Genomic DNA, 19157 nt, shown 5'->3' on the forward strand with positions numbered 1-19157 from the left:
ATTATTTTGATTGGAGCTAAGAGCATACAACTGTCTAACAAAGACAATTATTTATTCATTTACAATCAAATATGTAATTTATTCATTTGCAATTATTTATTATCTTCATGTTCAATGTATTTAATGTATTCAATAATATGCAGGTATTCTTATACAAAGACAACATCTACTATGCTGTTATGGTTCTACCAGAAGTTTTATTTATAAAACAGAATCTATAATATTATATAATAGTAACATTCATAAACATCCATTAATAATTAATCTAACAATTTTTCAGAAGAGAAACGTGCACAAAGACGTGAGTATGAGAGAAGAAGATATGCACGTCAAGTAGAAAAAAGAAAGGTACAAGGTAAAGAAAATGTGTATCCAAATAAAAGGAAAAAGAAGAGTTTGATTGCAGAAATAGAAGATCAAGAAGATAATATTGACTACAACTTTCTTCAAGGTTATAATCTCACTTATTAGATAACTCATTCATTATTCATATTTATATAAAAATTTAAAATTATCAATAACATATATGATATGTAGGTGAATCTTCTACTGCTCCCATTACAAAAAACACACATGAATTAGAGAAAGTTCCAACATGCAACTTTTGTGGCGCTATGAGATTTGAATATGAGCCCCTAAGTTTCTGTTGCTAGAGTGGTCAAGTTTACTTACCTTCAACTCCTATTCCAAGTGATTTATACAGGCTATACACCTCAGCGGATGATGATGCCATTGAATTCCGAAACAACATTAGAGGATATAACAGTATATTCTCCTTCATATCATTTGGAGTGCACCTAGATAAAGAATTGGCCACCTCCAATATAGATGTTTACACCTTTCGAGCTCAAGGTCGAATTTATCATGACCTACCACCAATTACAGCCACGGAGAATACCCCATGCTTCCTACAATTATACTTTTATGACACAGAAAATGAAGTGGCAAATAGAATGAGTAAAGTTGGTGCCAAAGAGCTGAATAAGGAAACAATTGAGAAGCTGATAACAATATTATCTATGAATCCATACTCAGTTCTTTCAAAATCTTAGAGATGTTGAACATTTAGAGAAGTATGAAATATGCATAAGTGATGTGAAATTAGATCAAAGAGTGTACAATGCACCATGATTTTTAAAAACAAACTGGTAACCATACCAGTTAGAGGTCCAATTACCAGTTCAAGCGGTTTGATTATTTGACCCAGACAGCCGGCCCGTTCTGACCAAAAAAATTAAAAAAAAAAATTAAATCAAAACAATTCATACATGGTGAACAAGCAATGCAAATACCATTATCCTAGAAAAGTCTCAGAGTATACCATGCAAGGTACAGATTCATATCCCATATATTGAAGGCAAAGTAATGGTCGGAGTGCGTTTGTTCCTAACAAAACTTCAATAATCAATGGGTTATCCCTTATAACCCATATTTGTTGGAAAGATATAATTTCCACATCATTGTCGAGATTTGTTCTGGGATTAAGGCAGTTAAATATCTATACAAGTATATTTACAAGGGGCATGATTGAGTAGCAATTTTTATTGCACATTCTGATGGAGATAATATCATCGATGAAATAAAACAATTTCAAGATGCAAGGTGGGTTTCAGCCCAAGAAGCAATATGGAGAATATTTCAATTCGGATTAAATGAAATTTATCCATCTATAATCAATTTGCAATTGCATCTACCAAACCAACAATGCATTTGCTACTGGGAGAACCAAAACCTACTTCAACTTGTAAATTCAAATAATGCATTTACAATAATGCTAACAAATTTCTTCCGGACTTGTTCAAGAGATGAAAATGCAAGGAAATATTTATATCGTGAGTTCCTTGAGCATTATGATTGGATAAAATAAGCCAAAAAATGAACCCCTAGAAAGAAAAAAGAGGCTATTGGTCGTATAGTCGGTGCAAATCTTTCTGAAGGAGAAAGGTTTTACTTGAGGCTCCTACTAAACAATATCCTTGGTCCAACATCATATGAATATTTGTTAACTGTTAATGGAAAACGGTGTTCATCCTTCAAGGAATCAGTTAAGAGAAGGCATTTATTAGAGTTAGACCAAAGTTTATTAGAATGTTTAGAAGAAGCATCGTTGTTTCGTATGCCAACAGCAATGCGATGGCTCTTTGCAACAATTTTAATCTTCTGTGAAGCAACAAATGTGAAGAAGTGCTACAACAGAGCTTTTAGGAAGAGCAAATCAAATTATATCGAATGAAGCACCGATGCCAAAGAAAATCAATTGAAACACTAGATAGAAATCTTAAAGACATCATGAACAATGGTTTACCATTTGGAGGAAAAGTCATCGTATTTGGTGGAGATTTTCGACAAGTCCTTCCTATAGTTCGTAGAGGAACAAGATTAGAGATAATTGATGCAAGTCTTGTAAAATCCTACATATGGCCATGTATGGAAAAATTTGAACTTACAATGAATATAAAGGTCATCTCAGATCTTTGTTTCAGTGAATTTTTAATGAATGTTGGAAATGTAACAAAACTAGTGATACAAAATGATATGATTGAAATTCCACCAATCATGGTAATCGAAAGCAAAAAAGATGAAACAGATAAAAAAGAGTTGATCCACTGAGTGTTCCCATCACTATAGGAGAATGTTGATTCAATTGATTACATAATAAAACGTGTGATCTTGGCGATGAAGAATGAATACGTAGATTCATTGAATGACAAGTTGATTCAGATTTTTTCGGGGGAGATAATCACTTACTTCAGTTATGACTTAGCAAAAGATTACACCAATAATTACTACCCCATTGATTCCTTAAATTCAATAACTCCTAACAGATTACCTCCACATCGATTCCATTTAAAAGTGAATTGCCTTATCATTCTTCTTCGAAACTTAGATCCACCGAACTTTTTATGCAATGGCACAAGAATGGTTTGCAAGAGTTTCCAACGCAATGTCATACATGAACAAACTGCTGCAAGATAACATGTCGGAAATCAAGTTTTTCTTCCACGAATTCCACTCTCACCATCTGAAGATGAAAGGTTCCCATTTAAACTCAAGCGAAAATAATTTTTTATTCGTTTAAGTTTTGCAATGACAATAAATAAAGCTCAAGGCCAGACAATTCCACATATAGGCATTTATCTTCCAAAACATGTATTCTCACATGGACAACTATACATTGCTTTGTCAAGAGGATTATCATCTTCAACAACAAAAATATTCATCAAAACCTGAACAACCAATTAAGAAGAGGAATTTTCACAAAAAAAAATATAGTGTACAAAGAAATGTTAACAACATATACCATCTGAATGTGCATTTAAAGACAAGTAATTTTTTTACTTGTTTTTAGAAATATGATAACTACTTCCAGTTATTTGTCATTTACATTTTACTAATAAATATTTATGTTATTTTCATCTAACACATTTCAAATGTTTGTATAGAATGGATAAAGAACCAGGTTATGTCCTCCTTAACTTGTTATTTGAAGATGACACAAATTTGACTATGAAGGCATTGATCATACACAAAGGATCGATGGACACTTACAAAAACTATAGAGGAAGTGGAAAAAAATTCAGGGCCATTGTTTTTGACGAAGAAGTATCCATACCTAACTCTTATTTCCTAAAAAAAATCATACTAAAAAATATACTTTGCATTGTAGGAAGAACAAATGCAAGCCATATTGTTTAATTCAATTGCAGACAAATTTTACGATGATCTTATCCAGAACAAAACCTACTTCATCACCAATAGCCAACTAAAGAGCATCAACCCATTATACAAGAATGTCCATAAACAATATGAGCCGTGTATTACTGATTTAACAACAAACATAGAAGCCGCAATTTCAATCAACTCTACAAAACTTAAATATAATTACATCAATCTTAATGACTTCACCAGATACATCAAAAGTAAAGAGCTTTTTGGTAAGTAATAAGATTACCATATTTATAATGTCAACTCGTTTAAAATATTAATAATAATGTAAAGACAATAACAAACATCATTTTTTTTCAGATGTACTTGCAGTTGTTATTAACGTTGGCAGATTGCATAAATTTCAATATAAAGAAGAGCATTCCATAAAGAGAGAGCTTACTATATCAACACTTCAGTGTGCTCAATCATCTATAAGAAATTTAAATTCATTAATTTAATACTAATTACTTTACATTTTTCCTTTTACAATCGCAGCTCATTGCTTATGACATTATGGAGAGAGTATGCTAAAGAACAGGGTGAATTCTTATTAAAAGAACTTCACCAAAAACTAGTGGTAGCATTTACATGTTTAACTGCATTAACATTTGAAGGTAATAAATTTGTAATTTTTAATTCAAAATTACTTAACTTCTTCAACACCTCCTAAAAAAACTTAATATCTATGCAGGTGGCTCTCTTTCTATGACGGTGACCTCAACAATTCAAATTAATCCACCAATTCCACAGGCGGGAGCAATGAATGAAGTGTATATACTTTTATTATAACTAAATATTTCTACATATCCATATTAATTACAAATATTTCATTTGTAAAGGTTTAAAAACTCTTTTGTTTTCGAAGATGATATAATATCACATGTCAAATCTAACTTGATAAATCAATTAGAGGAAATCAAAATAAAAGACTTGATAGAGAGGCAAAGCTTTCAAGTAAATATAACTATCTACGACAACTAAACTTATAATTCTTAACAAATTACGATATTAATATCATTATTATATATTTTCACAATATATTAGATTATGTTGCAGAAAAATTACTGCTCAATCAAGGCATTCATCACAGACATAATGCTTGCAGTGATTGTAATAAGAAAATAGATATCACAACAATAGGAGAATATTGTAATAAATGCAAGAACGAAGAAGCCACTTACTTAGAAAGGTAATCTATAGCACAAACTTGAAATTGCATTAAAAATTTTAGTTTTTCTCTACTAAGTATAATAAATTCTACATGAATCAGATACATGTTAAGGTTAAATATATTGGACAACACTAGGAAGATCACTGTGACAATATTCGAGTCTGCAAAAAACATCATTGGATGCACAGTATCTGAATTCGTCATTGCACAAAAAGAGGTACTTTAAGATATTTCACATGCATTTTCTATGTATGCATCATAATATTATACATCATTATTTTATACTTATAATAATATATTAATATAACACATACTACCATAAACTAATACAAAGTATTCTTACTTGTAGGGTAAATGTGACAATCATTTTATGACAAATTTACAAGGTCTCAAAGGAAAGATATACTCCTTCATCATAAAAGTAGACAATAGAAACAATGCAAGTCATACTTCTGAAAAAGTCATAGCAACAGACATGTTCAAATTACACCACTTAAAAGTGACATGGATAGAAGACGTCGAAGAGAGAAAAGACATAAAATTAAAAAAAAAAATCAAGACTGAGAAAGACTGAAATCATCCAAAATTTCAAACATTCAATAGAACTTTTCCATTATTGCAAAAACAACTTTAATTATAATAGGAATTCAATTAAATTTAGTATTTCAAGTTCTATATGTTCAAAATAAGCTACTATACCTACTTAACTTTGATGTGCTCCTTGAAATTTCAAAGATTCTACATTGTGTGATTTATTTATTAATCACATATTTTAGTTTCTCTTGTTTCTTTCTATTTGATATTCCATTATACTTCTCTAAATCCATTTTTAAACTCCTTTTGAAGGCTTATTATATTAAATTGAAGACTTTTATATCTTTCTCAAAAATGTCATTTATTATCATAGCTCATTTACCTTACCCACCAATTGCAAGGTGTTTTTGCATATAATTTTTTTCCTGAAGGAAGATGCAAATGAAGTGGGTTCAGTGAAATTTTATTCAACCATTTATGACATTTATTGGAAGTGATGGACCGTAAATATGCATACACGAACAATTACCGCTTGCTGGAACCCTACTTCACCATGCTATTTTCCTCACCCAATGTATTCGTGTGCTCATTGTTGAAGAAATTTTACGAACCTGTCAGCTTTGAGAATCATAAGCGTGGGTGTGAAGTGAATTTGATTTACTCTTAAGCAATTCAAGTGTAAGTATCTTTTAGGCTTTTTGTACATATCTATACTATATTACTAATAAAGGTGCGAACATCCCCATTTTCTGCACTACTCATTGAACCTATACTACCCTTACTTGTCTAACCTCTAAGTTAGTAATTCAATAACCATGGCTCCCACTACTTCCAAATAATCAAGGAAGAGGAGCCTATCTCCCACTACTTCCTAATACCGCTTTAGATTTTCTTCCGTTAAGCCTCATCCATTCGGTTTCTCTTTGACAACCGAGAAATAAAACCCTATCTTCCACTACTTTCGAATATCACTATAGGTTTTGAATGACCATGAACGTGCTTTTGAATGTTTGGATTTTATGTAACCAAAATACCCATATCTTCTAACTTGCCCCCATTTTATTTAGGGAGAATGACAGTTCAGCCCATCGTCAAAATTCGTAGGCCCAAAGTACTTTTGGGGTAGGTTCCAGCTCAGAATTGATGCTAATTCATGGGCAAGCTTTGGTGCATAGAGTGTGGGTTGTTGACACTTTGAATGTTAATAGTTCTGCAATGGAAATAAAAAATCTACATTGGGTCTATCCGTACTTTTCCATTTTATTTAAGGGGGAGTTTGACCAAGATAGGACATTATTTGTAGATTTTTTTTTAGATTAAATTATTGAATTTGTGTTGTATCATTCAAAAAAGAATCCAAATGTAGTGTGGCTGACCTAGACAGTCCCTTATCCAATGTACAACTTGGATATATCATATATCAAATCGTTACTCCAATTGTTAGGGAAAATGTATGTCATGTAGGAGAGGTTCCTACTAGGCCCAACTACAAAACCATTTGCCTATATATAGTATTACAGACTGAGATATGATTGATTGTGGTGAAAGGGAAAAATGCTTACTTGATCTTATTAATATAGATTTGAACTTGATCATTGCTAATGCACTACCATAAATTTTCCTTGCAGCGATGGATTCTTTTTTGCTATGAAAGAAGTTTTGCTTGATCAAGGAAACCAGGGAATTCAAAGCCTTTATCAACTTGAACAGGTTAGAGTGTGATGTACCAACTTGTAATTGGAAGGGAAGTTTTTGCCCATTTCTTTTTTTCACTTCAAACCGTGTCTTGATAAATTTGTTCGGCTTCTCTTGGACTCGGGGTCACATAGTAGACTCCATTTATTTGATACCTAACTTCAACATAGAACATTACTTGGTTTAATTTTTAAAATTTGGGTTTAACAAGCATGAGAATGCATTCTCGAGTTTGAGAGTGGCCACTTTGGGTAAAAAAGCCAAAGGTTAGGTCTGTATCCTATTCACCCCTCCCAAGGCTATAGATGGCTAGGACCATTGTTTAGGTTATGGTTTTTTTTTATCAATATGTAACTTTGGATTTTTATCTAATTCCCTACTTATTGCTTAAGGAAGTTGCCCTTTTAAGTTTGTTTGAGCATGAGAATATAGTTCAATATTATGGTATAAAAAAGGTATTGCTTCATAGCCATTTTTGAATTTTTCCTATTTTCTTTTTACTATCAGATTTTATCCTTTCCTTTTTCTTGTAGCAATCTATCATTCAGATTTTTACTTCATCCCACCCCTAAAACTATGTTTTTTACTGTTTAGAATGACAAAACAAGTTATCAATGTTTGATTGCCTTCAAATTGCATTCATGGTTGTAAAAAGCATCAGAATTTGCAAGATTTATGAAATTTGTGGTGGGTAATGGTAGTAGGGTGAGGTTCTGGAAAGATGAATGGTGTGGGGAAGGAATGCTTGGTGAGAGATTTTTCGAGGATAACATAAATTTTGTTCTGAAACTGTTTGTTATGTTTTAGAAAAGGGATAAGCAGATTGTTTTATGTCCTACTTCAAGGCAACCATTACTTGATAGGGAATTGGGAGAATGTGTGCTATTCTTCTCTATTTTAGAAAGCATGAAGGCTGACAACAATTGTGAGGCAGATACAAAATCTATACTATTGATAAAAAAGCGAATAGCTATCCATTCTGGACATTTTGGTGGACATGTACTACCCTTCTTTGTCTAACCGTTTGGCTAGATATTGAAAGGCAAAATGGGAATTTTCTGTTCTGTATGCATCTGTTTTGTTGATATACTCTCCCACTACGTTCTCCCTCTTTGGGTTCTCACTCGGAACCGAGGAAGAACACTCTAACTTCCACTATTTCCCTTTCCCCTAACCTCTCTTGGATTTCTCCCTGTTCGGTTTCTCCCTCAAACCCTCAGTCCTTTGTACCCTATCCTCCACAAAGACATTATCTCCCATGAACTGGCCCATTTGAGGATGAACTCTCCCATAGAGCATTGAAACAAGGCATTCAGATAGACGAATTAGAGGTCGAGAACCAGTTGAAAGAAGTGTCCGATTTAGCCGAACAATGAGTGTTGGCAGGCTCCGTGATAGGGCTCTTCGCAAGTACTCAATCTCTGATGGATTGTTTGGCTGTCTACATGAAGATAGTGAGGTTAGAGATTCTAGCCAGGGGAGTGGGAGACATGCTTGGGATGGTGTAACAAGGACATCAGCCTCTGACAGGAATGCTGAAACACCAACAACTTCATCTAATTATCCTTTATCCAGTATGCCAAGCTCTATTGAAAGCATTCAAAATGACAAGGTAGAGCCCTCAAGAACAAGAGACACCAGATATCATGACATTTTGGAGCGTAGACTTGATTTTCTTGAGAGGAGAAGAAGAATAAGATCACAGTTTTGTAAACTTTTTAGCACCTAGCAGACATATGGCAACAATTCTTATTAAGGCATTGTTAGTGCATTTGGCTCCCACCATTTGACTGCTCTGTGGCCTGGCTAGGGCATTCTTAAGCAAAATCTTGATTCTTATGGATTATCATTGATGCTAATCCCTTTTAATAGGCAGAAAAGAACTGAATTTATAGATTTGCTATGAAATTCATCTGGTTAGATGAGTTTTTTGGCCGAGGAGATCCCCCTATAACCTGTTAACTGGTCCATTTTATGCTCTAAGCAAGGCCTGCATTAGAATACTGTTGTTGCATTGTTCTTATGATTTTACATGAAATCCTTTTTAATTTCCTCTTATGCATTTTTTTCTTGTTGGTCTAGCATACCTAAGAGAATGACTTCTCCTTTACCTGAAGTACAGGTCTGTACACTTCAGCAACTTAGTAGCCACTTTGAAAATTTATCTGGACATGAGAGGTCATGTATCTTGGCAGGTCAGCATCGAACACGACGTCATTCCAGATGATGACAACATTGCTAGAGCTAGCATATCAAGGATTGCGATGTTAGCAGAAGCATTGTTTGAGGTAGTACTGTTGTTTTTTGTTTTCAAGATATTTATTCTCTCATTTTTGGCTAATGGATGTAAGTTTAGGCTTCTATAACTATTTTAATTAGGTTCTGGATGAAATTCACCAATAATTTGTGGTTTTATCTTCCTAGCCTTCTGTTTCTTCAATTGGCTCTGTTCCTACACCAAAGGAAGTTTTAGAATCAATACTTATTAAAATATACATGAAGTCACAAAAACATATGAATGAAGAGGCTGCACAGTAAGTATTTTCATGTATTATTAATTGTTATGCATTTAATTTACTGTAGTATGTTTACAGACTAAAGAGTATATATTATTTGATGCATTATTTACACAGGGAAGGGGGTATCATGACTTACTAGAGAGATCATTCATTTCCTTTCTTCATGTTAAAATAATTTAGTTGTTGATGTTAGGGTCTATTTGGCTAGTTAAAGTGTTTTTTATTTCATTTTTTCTTTCTATTATGTATGTTATTGTACTTAGAGGCACAAGGGTCTTTTCCCTTGTTATTTCTACTGCCCTATATATATTAAAATAAAGGTTGGCACCGCCAGCACTGTTACATTGCTAATCCCTTCTCTTCTCTTCTCCCTTCTCTCTTCTTCTCTTCTTTTCTCTTTCTCTTATTTCTAGCCGGCCACACTGTCAAGATGGTATCAGAGCGGGAATACTGACTGAGAGAACAGATTGAACAGACTTCACTCTTCCAACTTGTTGAATCTGGGCAGAACAAAGATCTGAATCTGGAATGAGGAAAACAGATCTACAACTGGATGGTTGTAGTCTTGTGTGTGACATATATCATCAATCGCATGCCCTCTTGGCTACTAGAGTATAAGGCCCCACATTTGCTCTTGTTCCCTATAGCCCTGCTGTCCACCATTCTGATGCGTGTTTTTGGGTGTCGTTGATTTGTCCATAACCTGTCCCCTACTCATGGTAAGCTTGATCCTTGGGCTATTCTTTGTGTTTTCCTTGGTTACCCTTTATCTCAAAAGGGGTATCGCTGCTATGATCTCATTACTCGCAAGTACTATGTTTCCATTGATGTTTCATTCTTTGAGAATCAACATTTTTCTCAATTTCTCCTCAGGGGGAGAGTAGGGTTGAGGAGAAATAGGCAATGACTCAAATTCAACTACCTCCTTTACCCGATCCTCCTCCATTCCGGTTTTTTTATCGTCGCCATAAGAGCCAACAGAGTTCAAGAGTCGTAGAGCCTAACACTATGCAACCAACATCATCGGATTCACCTGAGGCAGATCCGTCTCATCAGCCAGGTACACTTGCTCCCATTGATATGTATGTTCCTTTAAATGTTGATTCACCTGTCACCAATGATCTTAATATTCCTATTGCTAAGAAGAAGGGTGTTAGGTCTTGTACCACTAATCATCCTATCTCTAATTTTGTGTCCTATGAGCATGTTTTGCCTTCATGCCGTGTCTTTCTCTCTTCTGTGGACAGTGTCCCCGTTCCTAAGAATGTGGCAGAAGCTTTGTCTAAACCTGAATGGATAGATGCAATGTAGGAAGAAATTGATGATTTACACAAAAATGGCACATGGGAGTTGGTGGACCTTCTTAAAGGGAAGGAACCAGTGGGTTGCAAGTGGGTGATCACAGTGAAACACAAGGCTGATGGAACTGTTGAAAGGTACAAGGCTAGACTGGTAGCAAGAGGTTTTACACAGGTATATGGAGTGGACTATGCAGAGACTTTTGCTCTAGTAGCCAAGATGAACTCTATCAGGATCCTTCTTTCATTGGCAGCAAATCTTGACTGGGAACTTTACCAATTGGACATAAAAAATGTTTTCTTGAATGGTGACTTGGAAGAGGAAGTGTACATGACCCAACCTCCAGGGTTCTGTGCCAAAGGCAGTGAACAAAACGTGTGCAGGTTAAAAAAATATTTATATGGGTTGAAACAATCATCTCGGGCTTGGTTTAGTAAGTTCCATTTAGCAGTTCAATAGATGGGGTTCAAACAATGCCAGTCAGATCACACTCTATTTGTGAAAAGAGGTGAAGGGAAAATTGCAGCTCCTATTGTGTATGTGGATGACATAGTGATCACAGGAGATTGGGAGGCTGAAATACGAAGACTAAAAAAATTCTTAGCCACTCAATTTGAGGTGAAAGATTTAGGCCCCTTACGTTATTTCCTTGGAATTGAAGTTGCCTGCTCTCACAAGGGCATATTTATTTTCCAACGGAAATATGTACTAGATCTACTAGAAGATACATGCAAGTTGGGGGTAAAACCAATTGACTCACCAATTGAATCTAATCATCATCTGGGAGGCAGTCAGGGAGAGTTTTTGAAAGATGTGAAGAAGTTCCAGAGATTCGTTGGGAGACTTTTGTATTTGTCTATGACCAGGCCTGATATTGCTTATGCAGTGGGTGTCCTTAGTCAGTTCATGCACAATCCTAGGACAACTCACTTTGAAGCTGCAGAGAGGATCCTGAGATACGTCAAGAAGTTTTCCGGAACTGGTTTGTTGTTCCAGAAACATGGTCACTTAAAGGAAGAAGTATATACTGATGCAGATTGGGTAGGAGCAGTCAATGATCGAAAGTCTACTAGTGGGTATTGTGCCCTTTGTAGGAGGAAACCTGGAAGCAAAGTGTGGTGGCTAGATCCAGTGCTGAAGCAAAGTATTGAGCGATGGCACATGGGGTTGCGGAAATCATGTAGATAAGAAATCTGTTAGGTGAACTGGGTTTCACAGTGAGCAATCCTATGTCACTCTACTGTGACAATAAAGTTGCCATCAATATTGCTGCTAATCCAATTCTACATGATAGGACGAAACACATTGAAGTGGACAAGCATTTAATTAGAGAGAAACTTCAAAGTAGAAAAGTGTGTACACCATATGTCAGCTCAGAAGAACAACTCGCAGATATCTTCACCAAAGGTCTTCTTCATGTGCGGCACAAAGATTTGTGTGACAAGTTGGGCGTGATTGACATCTATGCTCCAACTTGAGGGGGAGTGTTAAAATAATTTAGTTGCTGATGTTAGGGTCTGTTTGGCTAATTAAAGTGTTTTTTCTTTCAATTATGTCTGTTATTGTACTCAGGGGCACAATGGTCTTTTTCCTTGTTATTTCTGTCACCCTATATATATTAAAATAAAGGTTGGCGCCGCCAGCACTGTTACATTGCAAAACCCTTCTCTCTTTTATCCTCTCCTCTTCTCTTCTTCTCCTCTTCTCTTCTCTTCTCTTCCTCTTATTTCTGGCCAGGCATACTGTCAAGACTTCAAATTTGCTAAAATACCAAGTTGTGCTACCAGGGAGTAATATTATAAGTTCTTCTATATATGTGTCATCTTCAATTAAAAACTTAAAAGTTAACAATAGATAAGTTCTTCTATTAGGAGCAATTGACTTTGCATATTGTAAGAACAAGATATTACACATTCAAAATTAATTTACTAGGTAGTTTAGGAGATTCCAAGGTGATACCCCATCCAGTTTGTATAGCCTTTTATACCTTTTCTGGTTATTCCTTTTTTGAATTTCTATGGGAGTGTGATGCTATGGAAATTTGTCTGGGTAAATTTTCTTTAGTAGAATACAGTTTATGCAATGTGCACAACACTCCGTAATCCATGTGTCTTCTGGAATAGTTTTGACTTTCAAGTATTATATGTTGTCATTCTTTCTTTTATGGTCAGTAAAATATACTAAAACCATGTATCTTTTCTTATTTCATTTTCTATGTCTAGGCTTCAGGTTTCTCTATTGCATTTTTGAAAAAGCAGAGCATTGCAACAAGAGGATTAATTAGATCAAAAGAAGCTGGTACAGAGAGCTTAGTTGACATAAAAACTTCTTTTCAAACCAAACCTGCTGCAACTGAAACAGCTTTGTTGACCGTTTTGGAGAAGTTCTTTAAAGTGGTTCTTAATCTTCTAACAATTAACAGGTTAGGTGTCGTTTCCTAATTATCACTGGTTTTTACATTTAATCATATCTCAACTGATTCACTTCCACTTTGTATGTCCAACTTGTAACATACAGATGTTTACTGTATTTTCTTTGGAAAATTCCTCTCCATGATTTACATGTAAAAGCATGTTCAAATATAACCATGAGGAATATCGGCTTCAATGCTCACAAGACTGTACGAACAGTGTGAGCACTGAAACCAATTTCACCATGATGTAGTTTTATTTTGGTAAATTTGTGATGATACTGAAATAGCTTTGACCAATCAACTCCCGCCCCCAGGTGAATTTGATGAATACCACCTGACTGGCTAACCACTTTTGTGATATCAGTAGTTGACTATGTGAAGCATACCGAACCTTACATTCCTGTTCCTGTTTAAGAATAGTCATGTTGCATAGTTGTGCTTTTATTGGAACCTATTATTACCAATACAAAATTACAAACAATTCCCTTTTATTGAAATATAGATTAAACTGCTCTTGTGACTAGAAGGGTGTTTAGCTGGGTTTATAAAATCCTAGAAAATAGTTGTTATCTGCCTCTTTCAAGTGAATAAATCATAGCTCTTAAAAAATAATTCTCTTCTCCAGCATTTAAACAAAATAGCTTACAAAATCCATAAATAAATCATGCTCTTGTTGCTTGATCTGCAACATTATCTTCGTTTGCATCTGATTGTCTTTCATTTTGTTGAATTACAAGAGGCTCTCTGATGTGATGGGTCTTCTATCATCATAACCACCACCTTGTCCACAGTTATACATCTACAGTTCTGCAGATAGGGTCATTCCAGTAGAATCTCTAGAGTCCTTTATAGAGGAGAAGCAAAAGGTGGGGCGTGAGGTCCGGGCCTGCAACTTTATCTCCACACCCCATGCTGACCACTTCAGAAATGACCCAAATCTATATACTTCTCAACTTACCAACTTCCTGGAGAACTGTGTGCTGACTTGTTGCAAAGATTCTTAAACTTGGTGAACCACCTAGAATGTCTTATTATATACTCCTCTAATCCCAACTGTAAATTCATTTTTGTTGAATTCTTTATAGAGGTAATTGAATTCAAGGGAAACAATAATCTTTAATTTGTTTTCTTCTTAAGTTTTCCTTATCTTTTAATTTGAGCCTGATCTTGGTGTACAGAGTACAAAGCAATGTATTAATATTTATGGAGAGGGATCTCAATACTGTATCATTAAACTGTGAAGCAAAACTATGGAATTAAAATTTCAACTCTTTATTGCATATAATTTTTGTGGCTTCTGCTGGATTTATTTAAGTAACAAACAATTGATGATGATGGTTATTTTTGTGATTTGGTCTGCTGATCAAACTAAAGGAAGAAGAATTGAGAGGGGAAGATGGGTTAGATAGAGGTCAGAATGTTGGAGAATTGGAAAAAGCAGTTGTAAATTTAAACTCAATTAGAAGATGCAGATCTCAAAAAAGCAGAGAGAGAGAGAGTCAACAACAGATAAAAGGAGGTCCGTTTGGCATTGAGTTTTTGCAAGATAAGAGGAGGCCCTTTTGGCATTGGGCCTACCAACATAGTAAGAAAACACAATAATGGAGTCAGAAGACAACAAGAAGATTGCATTCAAAAATTGAACAATAAGACTGAATGAATAAGAGTCTGTTAGGGGGCCGGAGTTTTGATTTGGTCCTTGCCGGGTGGCGCTTGTGGGTGCTTGGAGCTGGAAAGGGAGATGTTTTTTTCATCAGGATCACATTGTTTTGAATTGCTTTTGTTTCCTTTTGTAAGGGGGTTGGCCTCTGTGGGGTGTTTTGCTTTATTTTAGTTGGTTTTTTATTGTGTGTTCAAAAATAAAAAGGACGATGAATTCAGAGGTGGTCCAGACATTCGGCTGCCATCCCACATAAACCACAGGATTGATCCTGGATCTGCATATCTTCCCTTGGTAGGTTATCTCTGGTCAATTGTTTCCCAGTGGCAACTGACCAATGCAGAAAATTGTCTTTAGAAGTCACCTAGGAAAGCCAGAGCTTTGGTTAAGATTATTAGGCTAACCAAGAAACTCTCATGAGTATCATCCTGCTCGACCCTAACATATTGACTCCCAAGGAGCTCAACAACTGCAGCAGGTTCTCAAACTCCCTTATTCAAAAATATTCCATCCTGCTCATCAGTATCATCTTGGTGTAGTTCTAGAAGATGTTGGTATCTGCAATTTTTTAGAAGAAAGAATAAATGGAAGTTTCAACATTCTGTGCTCTCTCTACTCATCTAATTCAATACTTATTTTAAAGTTGTTCAATAATCATGGATTTCTTAAAAGCATAGATTCACTTACATTTTTGGTTCAAGTCTTTTTGTTTCCCGTGAGTTCTATATTGGAAAACTGGTACTTAGCATTTGTTTTTTAGAAGTTCAAAATGGACTACTTGGCCTTACATTAACTTTATTGGGTGAGATTGCAGAAGAAAAATGATACAATGGTTAAGGTAGTGCAAACTACAAAGTGTATTGTTTGAATCCTAGAGAGCCTTATTTGATTTAATGGTCTCTAATTAAGATCATATACAGAGATCAATGGTAGAGTCAATAATGACAGCTTATCCTCAAATGAGATAAGGAAAATTTAGGTACACATTCCACATTGCATCAAAGTACACATAAAGATGCAACCTTGGCAACTTGTCGACCATGCCAATGTGTTGAACCTAACAGAATGTGAGATGCTGAATTGGGATTCTTCGATATTACACCTCCATTGCAGGAAGTCTCACAAATCAATGAGGATTCAATTTCTAATAACAAAAGAGACCCAAAATGTACTGAAAGTAAAATTAAAAATAATTGTGGAAGGAAGTCTGGGTTTATTGAGCTTGTTAGCCTAGATGGGTAGCTATTCATTTGTCATACTGATCTAGAAGCAGGTTCATATTACCATCAACACACCCTTATTGAGTTTGGATGTTCTTGAATAAAATGACCTTGCTCTTGCACATTATGCTTGTGCGTTGAAGTGGTTCATTAATCACGGGCCTACTATTTGTGAAATTTGTGGAACCATAGGAAAAAGTATCAGACCCACTGACTTCAAAATGGTTGTGCCTTCTCTAATGGAGTATGAAACAATAAGAGAAAGGAGAGCAACTGGCGTACCTACTACTTCCCATATTCAAATGGATGCTGTAGAGAGGTTAAAAACTTGCTTAAATAGTATTGGCCTTCTAAAGGATGGAAGCTTTAAGGCTCATAATTGATTGATCATTTCAAGCAAGGCAGTAGGTGTGATTGGCACATATATGCAACTCTTGGGTCATAACCCACCCACGAAGCTGATTGGAACGCTAACCTAGAAACCTACACTGCTACAGTTTTGTGTTAATTTCAAAACTGAAATTAAATAAACATTTAATCCTACTTAACCGGAAAAAAAAATTGTTGAATTGAAATTCGGATAATTGGATATCATTTCCATTTGCAGCACACTATTCCCTCCCAATTTTTTCAAAACATTTATTACCCGGTTCCAATTATCACCTTTCTTTGGGCAAAAAATGAGGAGGCTTCAATTCTAGATTATCATCAACACAATAGTACCTTTAGTCCTAATGCATAAACCCAGATTCGCTGGGAAACGAATTATAGTTTGTTGATCATAAATTGCAATGCAACTGATAGGCACTCAGAATTTTTCTTGGTGTTTGATTTTAATTTTCAAAATTTTAGGATGATCCAAATGTTTAAAAATTCCCTTTTGTGTTCTTGGCCTTTGAATAAGTAAAGGTTGAAGTCTATATTTTTTATCATCATATTGAATTTTATTTTAAAAATTGGAAGAACAATGAATGACAAAATCAATCAAAAAAGAGAAATATTAGATTTTAAAAAAATCTATATATCATGTGAACGGATTGTGGCTAAGGGACACTAAAAAAGTTAGCAAATGCCTACGGGCATTTTCAAAAAAAAAATAGCAAAACAAATTTCTTAAACTACCCTTATGATTTAGCTAATTGACTATGTATACTCCTACTGTTTGAGTATACCCCTGCTGTTTTGAAATATTACCATTGTCGTTAAAATATTAACAGTAGGGCTGAAATCCCTGTTTAGCCCTTATGTAAAAGCTCCTTTCTTCTTACCATTGCAAGTCCCTCTTGCCCTTGTTTCATCACCGTCGCTGCAACAGTGGCGGATAGGGATGTTCATGAAAAACCAAAAAACCGAACCGAACTGAGAAAACCTAACCGCAAAATGCAGTTAACCAAATTGATCAGTTCGGTTTCAGTTAGGAATTTTTGAAAAATCAAAGGACCGGTTTGATTTTTGGCTAACCTACAAAAAACCAACCGTTAACCGAACCGACCGGTATATATATATATATGTTATATATATATTTTTAATATATGTCACATATTTTATATTTATTATATATAAAATTATATATATATAAATATATACTTATATTATATTTATAATGATCTATTTATAAATATATTATATATAATTTATTATTTATAATATAATATTATACATATATTTATATTATATATATTATAAATATAAAAAATCGAAGAACCGAAGAACCCAACCGGTCAAAAACTGAAACCGGTGGTACCGATTTGGTTTCGGTTTGGCAAAATGAAAAAACCGGTACCACCGGTTTGGTTTACAAAAAAGGGCCATGGTTCGGTTAATTGAACTGTGGACACCCCTAGCGGCAGACCCCTCCACATGGCTCTCTCTCTCTCTCTCAATCCCCTTCATTTTCTCTCACCGATTCAAAGGAGAAATACCGTGGAGTAGGAAGCTCCTTTGTTATGAAATTGTCTTCTCATTTTGAGATTTATTGTGGAGCAAGAAGCTCCTTTGTTTTGAAATCTACTTCTTAGATTGAGATTTGAGACTAGCAAACATAACAGAGCCGAGAAAGCTCCAATCTATAACTTTGGCAGATTGCACGAATTCTGTTCTCAGTCCTGCCAAGGTAGTAGAAAAGAACTTCAAGATCTGCAACTCTCGTAGATTGCAGCTCTTGGAGAAGTTCCATTGCTTGAGTGGCTAGAAGTTCGAGAAGAGTAGTGAAAGAACTCCCTGGAACCGTTGCTTCTTGAAGAACATCCAAGTCTGCAACTCCCAGATCTTCTTCCTCCACCCCCTTCCCCTCTTTGTTCACCCTCTCCACTTCCCTACAAGATGGTACATCAGTTAACCTGACTCGCGTTCGAATCTAAAAAGTAGCAAAACAAGGAGTTCTTCTCAAGAAAGCCTCTGAAAGAACTTGAAGATTCTGATAGCCAAAGGTGAAGAAATGGTTCTGAAATTTATTCTGATGGAGATGACCCTTTCACATTTTCTTAACAAAATCGGTAGAGGTAAATAGATTTTTCTTTATGTTATTAAGAGGGTTAATCATCATTTTCTCTTCACCACAGAGTGGAGCTTATGGGTTTTCATCAGTAGATTGATAGGAGGTGCTAGTAGGTCTCTTGAAGAACACGGTGAAGGAGGAGGAGAAGAAGAAGAAGAAGGGAGGAGAGGGATAAAGGGTAAAATTGGGTTTTTAAAAAAATAATATATCACGTGTGACGGGATATTAACGGATCTTAACATTAAGGTGGAGTTAGTCAATTGTCAGATAACATTAGACAATAGTCAAACAGTAGGGCTATACTTAATCAATTAGCTAAACCTTAAGAAATTTGTCCTTTCTTAAAATCCAGGGGTAATTTAAGATATTTACCTAGAGGCTACTACGAATTTGTTATAACTTATTAGAAAGGGAAAATTTCATATTAGTACTTTGTACTTT

The 19157-nt window shown here is 35.0% G+C and overlaps 1 protein-coding gene across 2 annotated transcripts in view; it reads left to right on the plus strand.

Annotated features, from left to right (window-relative positions):
• LOC148876471 (uncharacterized) overlaps positions 1–14596 on the plus strand; it is a 29727-nt gene extending 15131 nt beyond the window's left edge. Inside the window, exons 4-9 of one of the 2 annotated variants that reach the window (XM_088984339.1) lie at positions 4204–4322; positions 4400–4478; positions 7042–7123; positions 9304–9396; positions 13149–13348; positions 14077–14596. In XM_088984339.1, coding sequence (XP_088840465.1) covers positions 4204–4322; positions 4400–4478; positions 7042–7123; positions 9304–9396; positions 13149–13348; positions 14077–14092 — 589 coding nt within the window. In that variant the 3' untranslated portion in view covers positions 14093–14596. Of the gene's footprint in view, positions 1–4203; positions 4323–4399; positions 4479–7041; positions 7124–9303; positions 9397–13148 lie in introns of both variants that reach the window. The other variant, XM_088984332.1, reaches the window with a different exon arrangement.
• The last annotated feature ends 4561 nt before the right edge of the window (positions 14597–19157 follow it).

Source organism: Nelumbo lutea, chromosome 1, assembly GCF_056320005.1.
Source record: "Nelumbo lutea isolate HS-2025 chromosome 1, American lotus-T2T, whole genome shotgun sequence".
Taxonomy (NCBI): Eukaryota; Viridiplantae; Streptophyta; class Magnoliopsida; order Proteales; family Nelumbonaceae; genus Nelumbo; species Nelumbo lutea.